Below are 14,366 nucleotides of genomic sequence, written 5' to 3' on the forward strand. Positions count from 1 at the left end.
GTACAATAGTTATTAAATAGTTATTAACTATTTAATAACTACCTAGTTAAAATAAAGACAAATTTACCTAGCCTAAATTACAATTACACCTAACACTACACTATAATTAAAATAATTTCCTAAATTAACTACAATTAACTACAATTAAATTAAATAAACTAAAGTATGGAAAAAAACACTAAATTACAGAAAAAAATAAAATAATTGCAAGAATTTTAAACTAATTACACCTAATCTAATCCCCCTAATAAAATAAAAAAGCCCCCCAAAATAATAAAAATCCCTACCCTATACTAAATTACAAATAGCCCTTAAAAGGGCTTTTTGCGGGGCATTGCCCCAAAGTAATCAGCTCTTTTACCTGTAAAAAAAAAATACAATACCCCCAACATTAAAACCCATCACCCACACACCCAACCCTACTCTAAAACCCACCCAACCCCCCCTTAATAAAACCTAACACTAACCCCTTGAAGATCACCCTACCTTGAGACGTCTTCACCCAGTCGGGCACAAGTGGTCCTCCAGAGGGGCAGAAGTCTTCATCCAATCCGGGCAGCAGAGGACCTCCAGATGGCCAGGCGGCATCTTCTATCTTCATCCATCCGGAGCGGAGTGGGTCCATCTTCAAGCCAGCCGACACGGAGCATCCTCTTCTTCTGATGACTCCCGACGAATGAAGGTTCCTTTAAATGACGTCATCCAAGATGGCGTCCCTTGAATTCCGATTGGCTGATAGGATTCTATCAGCCAATTGGAATTAAGGTAGGAAAAATCCTATTGGCTGATCCAATCAGCCAATAGAATTGAAGTTCAATCCTATTGGCTGGTCCAATCAGCCAATAGGATTGAGCTCGCATTCTATTGGCTGTTCCAATCAGCCAATAGAATGCAAGCTCAATTCTATTGGCTGATTGCATCAGCCAATAGGATTTTTCCTACCTTAATTCCGATTGGCTGATAGAATCCTATCAGCCAATCGGAATTCAAGGGACGCCATCTTGGATGACGTAATTTAAAGGAACCTTCATTCGTCGGGAGTCGTTAGAAGAAGAGGATGCTCCGCGTCGGCTGGCTTGAAGATGGACCTGCTCCGCTCCGGATGGATGAAGATAGAAGATGCCACCTGGATAAAGACTTCTGCCCGACTGGAGGTCCTCATATGCCCGGATAGGATGAAGACTTCTGCCCCTCTTGAGGACCACTTGTGCCCGGCTGGGTGAAGACGTCTCAAGGTAGGGTGATCTTCAAGGGGTTAGTGTTAGGTTTTATTAAGGGGGGACTGGGTGGGTTTTAGAGTAGGGTTGGTTGTGTGGGTGGTGGGTTTTAATGTTGGGGGGGTATTGTCATTTTTTTTTACAGGTAAAAGAGCTGATTACTTTGGGGCAATGTCCCGCAAAAAGCCCTTTTAAGGGCTATTTGTAATTTAGTATAGGGTAGGGATTTTTATTATTTTGGGGGACTTTTTTATTTTATTAGGGGGATTAGATTCGGTGTAATTAGTTTGAAATTCTTGTAATTATTTAATTATTTTCTGTAATTTAGTGTTTTTTTTTCCGTACTTTAGTTTATTTAATGTAATTGTAATTAATTGTAGTTAGTTTAGCCAGCTCACCGCTACCGTAAGCAGCGCTGGTATTGAGGTGAGATGTGGAGATAAATTTTGCTCTCCGCTCACTTTTTAGAGGATAACGCCGGGCTTGGAAAAACCTGTAATACCAGCGTTGTTTGTAGGTGAGCGGTGAGCTGAAACTGAGCGTTAGCACCGCAAGCCTTACCAACAAAAACTCGTAATCTAGCCAATAAAAATGTATTAGTAAGACAAGTAAAAATAAGGGCAGAAACATCAAGTCTTGAGAATTATGTCAAAAATAAAATTATATCCCCCGAGGCCTATGCCTCCACCTTGATCCTGATACAGTACTAAGGGAAGAAGATGGGGGTGACATTTTTCTCGAGGATTGGAACCAAAGCCTTTCTGATTGTTTCTTGACACTAATGGGTGAAATGGTTGATAGAAATAAAATCAGATTAGAAAAAATAAAAAATGAAGTTGAGCAGTCTCTAAGGCCTAGATTTGGAGTTCGGCGGTAGCCGTCAAAACCAGCGTTAGAGGCTCCTAACGCTGGTTTTGGGCGCCCGCTGGTATTTGGAGTCAGTGATTAAAGGGTCTAACGCTCACTTTTCAGCCGCGACTTTTCCATACCGCAGATCCCCCTACGCCATTTGCGTAGCCTATCTTTTCAATGGGATCTTTCTAACGCTGGTATTTAGAGTCGTTTCTGCAGTGAGCGTTAGAGCTCTAACGACAAGATTCCAGCCGCCTGAAAATAGCAGGAGTTAAGAGCTTTCTGGCTAACGCCGGTTTATAAAGCTCTTAACTACTGTACCCTAAAGTACACTAACACCCATAAACTACCTATGTACCCCTAAACCGAGCTCCCCCCACATCGCCGCCACTCGATTAAAATTTTTAACCCCTAATCTGCCGACCGCCACCTACGTTATACTTATGTACCCCTAATCTGCTGCCCCTAACCCCGCCGACCCCTATATTATATTTCTTAACCCCTAACTTGCCCCCCACAACGTCGCTGCAAGCTACTTAAAATAATTAACCCCTAATCTTCCGACCGCAAATCGCCGCCACCTACGTTATCCCTATGTACCCCTAATCTGCTACCCCTAACACCGCCGACCCCTATATTATATTTATTAACCCCTAATCTGCCCCCCTCAACGTCGCCGACACCTGCCTACACTTATTAACTCCTAATCTGCCGAGCGGACCTGAGCGCTACTATAATAAAGTTATTAGCCCCTAATCCGCCTCACTAACCCTATCATAAATAGTATTAACCCCTAATCTGCCCTCCCTAACATCGCCGACACCTACCTTCAATTATTAACCCCTAATCTTCCGATCGGAGCTCACCGCTATTCTAATAAATGTATTAACCCCTAAAGCTAAGTCTAACCCTAACACTAACACCCCCCTAACTTAAATATAATTTACATCTTACGAAATAAATTAACTCTTATTAAATAAATTAATCCTATTTAAAGCTAAATACTTACCTGTAAAATAAATCCTAATATAGCTACAATATAAATTATAATTATATTATAGCTATTTTAGGATTAATATTTATTTTACAGGCAACTTTGTATTTATTTTAACCAGGTACAATAGCTATTAAATAGTTAAGAACTATTTAATAGTTACCTAGTTAAAATAATTACAAATTTACCTGTAAAATAAATCCTAACCTAAGATATAATTAAACCTAACACTACACTATCAATAAAATAATTAAATAAACTACCTACAATTACCTACAATTAACCTAACACTACACTATCAATAAATTAATTAAACACAATTGCTACAAATAAATACAATTAAATAAACTATCTAAAGTACAAAAAATAAAAAAGAACTAAGTTACAGAAAATAAAAAAATATTTACAAACATAAGAAAAATATTACAACAATTTTAAACTAATTACACCTACTCTAAGCCCCCTAATAAAATAACAAAGCCCCCCAAAATAAAAAATTCCCTACCCTATTCTAAATTAAAAAAGTTACAAGCTCTTTTACCTTACCAGCCCTGAACAGGGCCCTTTGCGGGGCATGCCCCAAGAAGTTCAGCTCTTTTGCCTGTAAAAAAAAACATACAATACCCCCCCCCAACATTACAACCCACCACCCACATACCCCTAATCTAACCCAAACCCCCCTTAAATAAACCTAACACTAAGCCCCTGAAGATCTTCCTACCTTGTCTTCACCATCCAGGTATCACCGATCCGTCCTGGCTCCAAGATCTTCATCCAACCCAAGGGGGGGTTGGCGATCCATAATCCGGTGCTGAAGAGGTCCAGAAGAGGCTCCAAAGTCTTCCTCCTATCCGGCAAGAAGAGGACATCTGGACCGGCAAACATCTTCTCCAAGCGGCATCTTCGATCTTCTTCCATCCGGTGCGGAGCGGGTCCATCTTGAAGCAGGCGACGCGGATCCATCCTCTTCTTCCGATGTCTCCCGACTAATGACGGTTCCTTTAAGGGACGTCATCCAAGATGGCGTCCCTCGAATTCCGATTGGCTGATAGGATTCTATCAGCCAATCGGAATTAAGGTAGGAATTTTCTGATTGGCTGATGGAATCAGCCAATCAGAATCTAGTTCAATCCGATTGGCCGATCCAATCAGCCAATCAGATTGAGCTCGCATTCTATTGGCTGATCGGAACAAGATGGACCCGCTCCGCACCGGATGGAAGAAGATCGAAGATGCCGCTTGGAGAAGATGTTTGCCGGTCCGGATGTCCTCTTCTTGCCGGATAGGAGGAAGACTTTGGAGCCTCTTCTGGACCTCTTCAGCACCGGATTATGGATCGCCAACCCCCCCTTGGGTTGGATGAAGATCTTGGAGCCAGGACGGATCGGTGATACCTGGATGGTGAAGACAAGGTAGGAAGATCTTCAGGGGCTTAGTGTTAGGTTTATTTAAGGGGGGTTTGGGTTAGATTAGGGGTATGTGGGTGGTGGGTTGTAATGTTGGGGGGGGGGGTATTGTATGTTTTTTTTTACAGGCAAAAGAGCTGAACTTCTTGGGGCATGCCCCGCAAAGGGCCCTGTTCAGGGCTGGTAAGGTAAAAGAGCTTGTAACTTTTTTAATTTAGAATAGGGTAGGGAATTTTTTATTTTGGGGAGCTTTGTTATTTTATTAGGGGGCTTAGAGTAGGTGTAATTAGTTTAAAATTGTTGTAATATTTTTCTTATGTTTGTAAATATTTTTTTATTTTCTGTAACTTAGTTCTTTTTTATTTTTTGTACTTTAGATAGTTTATTTAATTGTATTTATTTGTAGCAATTGTGTTTAATTAATTTATTGATAGTGTAGTGTTAGGTTAATTGTAGGTAATTGTAGGTAGTTTATTTAATTATTTTATTGATAGGGTAGTGTTAGGTTTAATTATATCTTAGGTTAGGATTTATTTTACAGGTAAATTTGTAATTATTTTAACTAGGTAACTATTAAATAGTTCTTAACTATTTAATAGCTATTGTACCTGGTTAAAATAAATACAAAGTTGCCTGTAAAATAAATATTAATCCTAAAATAGCTATAATATAATTATAATTTATATTGTAGCTATATTAGGATTTATTTTACAGGTAAGTATTTAGCTTTAAATAGGAATAATTTATTTAATAAGAGTTAATTTATTTCGTAAGATGTAAATTATATTTAAGTTAGGGGGGTGTTAGTGTTAGGGTTAGACTTAGCTTTAGGGGTTAATACATTTATTAGAATAGCGGTGAGCTCCGATCGGAAGATTAGGGGTTAATAATTGAAGTTAGGTGTCGGCGATGTTAGGGAGGGCAGATTAGGGGTTAATACTATTTATGATAGGGTTAGTGAGGCGGATTAGGGGTTAATAACTTTATTATAGTAGCGCTCAGGTCCGCTCGGCAGATTAGGGGTTAATAAGTGTAGGTAGGTGTCGGCGACGTTGTGGGGGGCAGGTTAGGGGTTAATAAATATAATATAGGGGTCTGCGGTGTTAGGGGCAGCAGATTAGGGGTACATAGGGATAACGTTGGTTGCGGCGGTGTACGGAGCGGCAGATTAGGGGTTAATAATAATATACAGGGGTCAGCGATAGCGGGGGCGTCACATTAGGGGTTAATAAGTGTAAGGTTAGGGGTGTTTAGACTCGGGGTACATGTTAGAGTGTTAGGTGCAGACGTAGGAAGTGTTTCCCCATAGGAAACAATGGGGCTGCGTTAGGAGCTGAACGCTGCTTTTTTGCAGGTGTTAGGTTTTTTTTCAGCTCAAACAGCCCCATTGTTTCCTATGGGAGAATCGTGCACGAGCACGTTTTTGATGCCGGCCGCGTCCGTAAGCAACTCTGGTATCGAGAGTTGCATTTGCGGTAAAAATGCTCTACGCTCCTTTTTTGGAGCCTAACGCAGCATTTGTTTGAACTCTCGATACCAGAGTTAAATTTATGGTGCGGCCAGAAAAAAACCTGCGGAGCGTTAACAGCCCTTTTACCGCCGAACTCCAAATCTAGGCCTAAAAGAGGTAAATCTATCTGAAAATGACAAGAATTTTGTTAAATTAAACAATGATGTAAAATATGTGATAGTTAGGCTACAAACTGATATAAAATTAAGGAAAAGATGCAAACTAGGAAAGGACCAAGATGATTTTAAGAAAAATAAAGTATATTTATATTTTACTATGAGGAATTCATATGATTCAGGGACTGACAACTCTGATGTAGAGACTGAAGACTTGAGGTCAAAAAACGGAAAGCGAGTGACAGGAAACGAAGGGGAGTTTTGAAACGAAGAGAAAAAAGGTGGAAATATAAATATACAAGAAAGGAGATATCAAACATGGTTCAGCAGAGCAGGGAATATGGCACAAAATTAGATGCGGGTTCAGAGTTACAGGAGGAGAAGAGGGAGACAGAGAGAATTCTAGGAACCCCTAAAGGGAATAATTTTCAGATAGTCATCTTGTCCTCTTTTAAACTCAATATGGCCCATGTTGATCTTTTACAGAAAGGACTTTCCTTTTGTCCAAAAAAATCATCTTGAAACATTTAAATTTCTCAAAGACTTGCGGTATTTTGCAAGATATATTATACTATCACAGATGTTTAAAAACAAAAATAAAGAGAATTTTAATGTTGTCACCTTGGACAATCAGGACTCTTTGGCGATATCTGACTTAGAAAGTCTCTTAAAGGATAATGAATTACAGCATACATTTGAAGATTTTGGAGACAGTAATGAGCAGATTTCAAGTATACAAAATGGTTTTAGAGCAAAGTATAGATATATGCCACCGCTCACACTAATACAGTACAACATTTTATAAAAGCTGTCGAAAATTATATTGAAAAAATAATGTTTACAGGGGTTATAAATGATAACCTTACTTTGAAGGAAAGAAAAGCCTTAAAATAACTTGAAAATGCCCCCAATTTAATTATTAAGCTGGCCGACAAAGGTGGCAATTTGGTACTTCTTGATGAAAACAAGTATGTGTTAGAAGTCAAAAGACAATTATTAGATAGAAATCAATATCTTAAACTACCATCTAACCCAATAAAGACTATAAAATCTTCTCTTTTTAAGATTCTCAATGATTCAAAAATTGAGGGTATTATAACATTAGAAGAATTTAAATATCTTTACCCCCTTCATCCTACAATGCCGGTTTTCTATTGCATCCCTAAGTTACATAAAAATCTAAAACAGGTGTTTAACAGAGAAAATAGGCACCTATGTGGATCATTTCTTGAGACCTTTTTTAAATACGTTGCCCTCCTTTGTCCTGGATACTTCTGATCTTCTCAGGAAACTTGATGGTTTAAGTGTATCAAATGAAACACTATTAGTTTCCCTTGATGTGGAGAGCCTGTACTCCTCTATACCACATGATGTTGGTTTGGAGGTGTGCAGGCACTTCATTGAAAACCGTGGAAGTACCCATGACAAACATACCAAATTTGTGCTTAACCTTTTAACGCCGTTATGCCGTTCTATTCCGTCATATTTACACTGGGCTTTAAAGCCGTTATGACGGAATAGAACGTCATAACAAGCGGCTGTCCTGAAGCCTTCTGCGCTTCAAGGACTTGATCGCGGTCTGGAGGGCGTTCCTAGGGTTGTAGGGACGCCCCCCAGATGCGATCCAATAATTGAAATCTCGCGATCGTAGTTTCAATTTGTCTACATCGGAACAGGTGTTCCGATGTAGACACTTTAACCCTGTCACGAAAGGGTTAAACTGATGAAATTCATCCTTGAAAATAATATATTTATGTTTAATAAGGTCTATAAACAAGTTTGAGGGACAGCTAAGGGAGCAACTTGTGCTCCCACATATGCATGTCTTCATCTTGGAGCATGGGAAAATCAAGAGGTTTTTGAGCAATTTTTTGAGCAATTCAGCTACTATACTATACTATACTGACAACTTTGTACAGATTTGGCTAAGATATGTGGACAATATACTGTTGCTGTGGAATGGCTCAGTTAATACACTGTTGGAATTCATTGGCAAGCTAAACCACAAAAATGGTAATATCCTCCTTACGTGCCAATATATTACTAAAGAGATCATGTTTTTGGACATTAAAATTAAAAAGGAAACCTAACAACAGAAAACTATAAGAAGCCAACAGCCACCAACAGTCTCCTGCAGGCCTCCAGTCACCATCCTTGAAACGAGGTATTCCGGTTGGTCAGTTCCTTCGGATCAGAAGGAACTGTACAACACGATCATCATTTGAGAAACATGCTAATGAAATGAAGTATAGTTTAGGTGCAAGAGGTTACTCAAAAGATGTATTGAACCTGCATATAAAAGGGCAAGACGTAGCAATAGAGATATTCTCCTCTATAGCAGGACTAGAAATGATAAAAATAAAATTGAGAAAGGCCCTAGAGAATTGGAAACTCTTGGTGGCTGATGAAAATTTGGCTGAAGAATTGGAGGAACATCCCATCATAACAGCACGAAGGGCCCCAAATCTTAGAGACAAACTAATTCACAGTAACTATGTGGCCTCCCCAAAGAATTGGCTATCTAATATGAAGGTCAGGGGTAATTTTCCATGTGGCAAATGCGTAACTTGTGAGTATATGGAAAGAACCAAAAGATTTTCCTGGAATGGGGTTAATTTCTATGACATTAGATACTTCTTTAATTGTAATACTGAAGGCTTGGTCTATCTCCTCCACTGTTCTTGCCCAAAAATTTACATAGGAAAAACGAAGAGAAAGTTTAAGGACAGAATTAGAAAGCACAGAGATGACATTAAAAATAAAGATTTGGATAGCAGTATAGCCAGACATTTCCTTGAGTGTCAAAAGTCGTTAAAATTTATAGGGATAGATAAAGGTATTGTAAATGGAAGGGGAGGTGACCAAGACAAATGCTTATTAAGAAAAGAGTCTAGGTGGACATATTGGCTAAAAACTCTTTCACCTAGTGGCCTCAATGAGAAGCTAGATTTTTCATGTTTCTTAGGCTAGTAACTGTATCTTCAGCAGCATGAGAGATATATATATTGGGTGAGTTCAAATATATGTATTATGTATAGCATCAAGCTATAGATACCAAGAAATGGTGAAGTGTTTCTTTACTAAATGAGTATAAGATAACACTAACGACAAAGTGTATAGATTATGAATGTATACTTATTACCTCTCATTTAATAATAATAATAATAATAATAATAATAATAATAATAATAAAAATAATAATATACTGTGTAGCATGGGTAAGATGTATCAATCTACTTGGTATACCTTTCCTGGGTCCTGTGATATGTGTTCCATCTACACGTAAATAGAAATTATAAGGTATCAGTTTGTTTTGCTATCACTTGCTACATTTTTTGCTATGTAAATATGTATATAATAATATAATATATAATATATATTGCACATTTCTGTTTGGTGCCGAGGCTTGTACTGAAATCTTAAATGTAATACAAATCTATGTAACTAGGTGACCAATAATATTTCACTATTTGTCAGTGGGCTGGACTTTTAAAAAACAATAAATTATGCATGGTCCTGTGATGTCATTACGCCCTGACGAAGCCCCGTTGTACAACTAATAGGGGTGAAACACACGTAGGCGGTGGCCTCACGATCTGATGTCGTATGTTTTGGTTTAGATTGTGTGCGGGCAGAAGTTTCGTACATAACGAAAGTTTTACCCACTGGGAGCTGACTGCCAAGTTTTGCAAGCATAGGATTCATGTTCCTTTGGCATACAGTGATACGCACTTACAAGGAGAGGTATTGTTTTGGGCTATTACAGAACCGCTAGATGTGGAGCCTGCTTGATTGATTTGCAAGTGGTCTGGACTGTTTTGAACTGTTTGTAGCCAGCACCTCTTACTCCTATATGGAAAGTGTTATTTACAATCTTTGCAGCCTAAATGACATATTGGAAATGAATAGTTGAACAGTGTTGTATTGACAAGTGAGATGCTTGCTTTTACGCTGCTATCTCTGCATGTTCAGCTACCTGCTTTCTTCTCTACTGCTTGGTTGCATGGATGTCTATTTTGCTGTATGCCGACCAAGTGATACAAACATATACATAATTGTCTTTGGAGGTTTGGATGCTTATGCATATGCCTATACAACGAATTGATCACTTTACCATTTGCCTTGCTACAATACTAATGCCATGTACGCTACTATTTTAAAATATTGCATGCATAGATCCCCAAGGTAACCTGGCCAGACAAGTCCTATTCTGTATAGGGTCTGGTGCAGCAGGGAGTTGCATGTCTTATACTTTTGACATCAGATGTGTGTTTTCTATGTGTAGTTTATATTAGTTTGAGCACATATAAATTGTTTGCACTTATCCCTTTAGGATATGAGTCTAGTCATGATGACAGGATATACCTACCCTTAATTATATGTATACAATAAAGTATCTTTAAATATATAAAAGAGTGCTGAATTCCCTTACTTTTACACCAGGACTCTCATATCCTAGGTGTCTATCCTTTTTTGTTTTAAAGAACAATACAATAACACTCTGAATTGTGAACGAGCAGTAGATTTTTTACTCACAAATTTAAACATTTCCTTCCATTTACCTGTTCCTTGTATGATGTGACTGCCAGCAGCCAATCACAGACTCATATATGTATACACTGTGAACGCTTGCATGTGGAGCTGGTGCCTCAGAAAGTGTGCATGTCAAAAGACTGTGCACGTCTTAATGATGGGAGTAAAATGCAAAAAATGTTTTGTTATGAGAACTTGAAGAAGCAGACACTGCTCGGTGTGTACATAAAAAATGACAAAAGCATTTATTAAAAAAAACATTTAAACCCTCAGACAGACAGGTCAAGATGTCTAAGGCAGCGAAAGACTGATGCGTTTCACCGCCTCCAGTGGCGCTTATTCATAGACCAACCCATATCAGTTACCTTACCCTATTTATAGACATACATGGGAAGGTTTAACTCCTTCTTTTCTATTAAAAACAACTGTTTTAAAAACACATTAATTTATTGCTTTAGACCTTGGCATAGTTAGATTTGCAAAACAAAGAAAATACCTATGATCATTTTGACTCATTTCCATATCAGTGTTTGTGTTCAACCACTAATTATACAAAAATACATCCTATCTATAAAGTATATGTGTTTTCTCAGGTATGGATAATCTGATTTGCCCTTCTAAATACTATGGAACCCACTCTATATAAAACATGAGGATAGTCTCAAACATTAAGGTATTTGGAACAGAAAAAGGAACTGCCCTGGACACCCATTCTTAATCATCAATAAAGTAATTGAATAAAGAGTAGAGATGAGTGAATTTGCTGAAAGTGCAATTTGTTTGGTAGAACGAATAGTCCTGTGGACATTTATTTTGTGCAATCGAATCGAATGTTGATAAGAATGAAAATCGATTAAAATTCGGTAATCAAATGTTATTTCTGGTTTTCCAATGTTACTACTGTTTTTGAATGTTCAGAATTAGATCAAATATTCACATTCGGAATTTTGAATGTAACATTTGATTTAACAAATACTATTTAGAAGTTCAGTAGGTTATGAGGTAGGGAATTTAGTAAATTGATACATAATAGATACAAATATATCAATTTGAATGTTTCTATTCGAATACTGCATAATTTGAATATTACATTTAAAGAAAGCATTAGAAAAACGATTACATTTGAAATTGCACAAACATTCAAAATTTTTCAAATGTTGAAAAACATGCGCCCCTCCATATTAAAGATTGGGACATCAATTACTTTATTAATGATAAGGGGACGCAAAATATATCAAACTCTCCTGACTTTAGACATCTTGCCATGTCTGTCTGATGTTTAATTTGTTTTTCAATAAATGATTTTGCAATTTTTTATGTACACTCCGAGCAGTGCCTGATTCTTCTAGTTCTCATAATGTGTGGAGCGTTCTGATCGGCCGTTGCTATGGCACTCTGGGTTAGAGGAAAGTATGTCCTTATTTCAAACTTTGCACTTCACTGGCTGGAGGAAGCTGAGAGCTGCCGTAATGCTCTGTCTAAATCTTGAAGGTTTCATTTTGAATTTAGTGCCCTATAAAGTGACAGGGAAATAGAGAATCTTTATGCTCATTATCCTGTAGGGACACAGATTAATGTTACTGCTTATTTTTTACATACAAAATTTAATCTCACAGTATTATGACGTATCATAAAATGTTATTATTTAGTATTAATAAGTAGTTCAGAGCTTTCCAAACTTTTCATGTTGGTGACACATTTTTTAAGCCTACATCATTTCGCGACACAGTAATTCAGATGTACTAGCAAATAGGAGGTTAAACTAACTTGTTTTAAGAGATACGGACACATACATAAATGATGTGATAACGAAATGTATTTACAAGTAACAGTATGTATGTGCAAGAATTAAAAAAAAAGTTTAATAACACCAATAACTACTTACTATTTTAATGGGGTGTATGAGGTTGATGGGATGAACACAGTTTCTGAATATTTGGTGGAATATTAGATAAAGACACTTGCATTTCATCATCAAGCATTTTTAAGCTTCCACTTCTTATCCATATATCAAGAGCAGGATCATATATCAAGAGCAATGCAGGATCATATATCAAGAGCATATATCAAGAGCAATGCACTACTGGGAGCTAGCTGCAGAAAAAAAAACACTTTGACTTCTGACTTCAGCTCAGCGTTTAAGCTGCCACCCTCAGAGCTCTGCGAGTTGCACTGACTACTGCCCGCACTGCAAACACACTGCTATCCCACTTACTGACTACACATGCAGTCACGAGCCGATTAAGGAGACTACACGTGCAGTCAGGAGCCAATGTCCCGCCAAAGCCACCAATGGGAATAGTTTTAGTTCCCACTGAGCTGCGCCAATAGGTTAAGATGATCTGTGACCCCCTAGGTATCAATCTCAAGTCAACCATGTGATATGTGTAGCAGGCAGGCGGAAAGTCGGAAACCAAAAAAAAATTTAAGCAAAAAAATTTGTGCTGAAGCAGGGACACACCTACACACTGCTGCTGACAAACTAATATGTCACGACACACAGCTTGGAAAGCACTGATGTAGTTATTGTTTAGTATCAACATTCATATGCATCACTCTCACATAACTTACCATTCCAAAAATGTATCATAGACAAGGTCATTTTTTTTCATGATCCGTAGTATTGTTGGTGTATGGCCAAAGAGAAAGCTAAAAAGAATAAAAGGACTTCTCAATGTCACTTCCTTAAAAAGTACAACAAGTAATAAAACAATATGCACTAAATTCATACATATACCTACACATATATGCACAAATATAAATGAACTGTCAAATAAATATCTAAGGCATATGTCTTTACCCTGCCTTGTATAGAAGGTGGTATTATGAAGTAGCTGGGGGTGGAAGATTAATACTTACCTGAAGTATTCAAAGTACAGTTTTAATCACTGATTTAATGATAATTTGTGAAAAGGAGCATTCAAAAGTAATATACTGTATATATATATATATCCCGCACAAACAAACTTTGCTAGAATTAATATTTTTCTGCGCGTTGAGTAGGGCACGTGTGATGACCAAGGTTAACCAAAACTGGGCCAGTCACTTGTTTGCCACAGAAAGGGTTATTAGACCCCTTCTACTGTCACTACACTGTCACAGTTTAGCCACTCCAAGCAAGCCTGTGACTTAGCTCAGTTGGTGCAAGGGTTAACAGCACTCTCTAGTCTGTGCTAGATGTAAAAGAAATGCCCAAAACTCCCCCTTAATGCCCCCAACACTAAACTAACACTATATCTAGCTGCCACCACTTAAAATTATATGATATGGGGAATCTTAAGGAAAACCCAGAAACAATTTTGCAAAAAATAACATAAAATCACAGTACTAATACTACCAGTCTGAGTAACATGGTTTAAATATTAGACAAAGGCCAAAGCTTAATAATTGAAGGATTATTATGTGAAAAATTAGCACAATGCATTAATAATAAAAAGATATTACCAAACAGTTTTTAAAATAAAAAAAGAGAAAAAGCAGAACCCTTATACTTCACTAGTCTTGGTATCTGTGCCAGGGAGATTGGCAGGAAAAGATGGTCTCTCACTCTGTTGGTATACAGCCTCCCATGTAAGAAGAACAATTTCAGTGTTAAAACACAAGACCATTATACATCCTCACCCCCTTTGCAGGGGCTTGCTGGGAAACCCCCTATCTTTTACGACAGTCAATAAACTTTAAGTACCTTTGGCTGAAATCAGAGAACACATTATAATTTCTTCTAGATACATCCATTTT

The 14,366-nt window shown here is 37.7% G+C and overlaps 1 protein-coding gene across 1 annotated transcript in view; it reads right to left on the reverse strand.

Annotated features, from left to right (window-relative positions):
• Nucleotides 1-14,366, reverse strand: part of LOC128644856 (cholesterol 24-hydroxylase) — a 156,544-nt gene that overhangs the window by 102,796 nt on the left and 39,382 nt on the right. Inside the window, exon 2 of the mRNA XM_053697477.1 lies at nt 13,200-13,277. Within this exon, the coding sequence (XP_053553452.1) occupies nt 13,200-13,277 (78 nt within the window). The remainder of the gene's footprint in view (nt 1-13,199; nt 13,278-14,366) is intronic.

This window comes from Bombina bombina, chromosome 1 (genome assembly GCF_027579735.1).
Source record: "Bombina bombina isolate aBomBom1 chromosome 1, aBomBom1.pri, whole genome shotgun sequence".
Classification (NCBI taxonomy): Eukaryota; Metazoa; Chordata; class Amphibia; order Anura; family Bombinatoridae; genus Bombina; species Bombina bombina.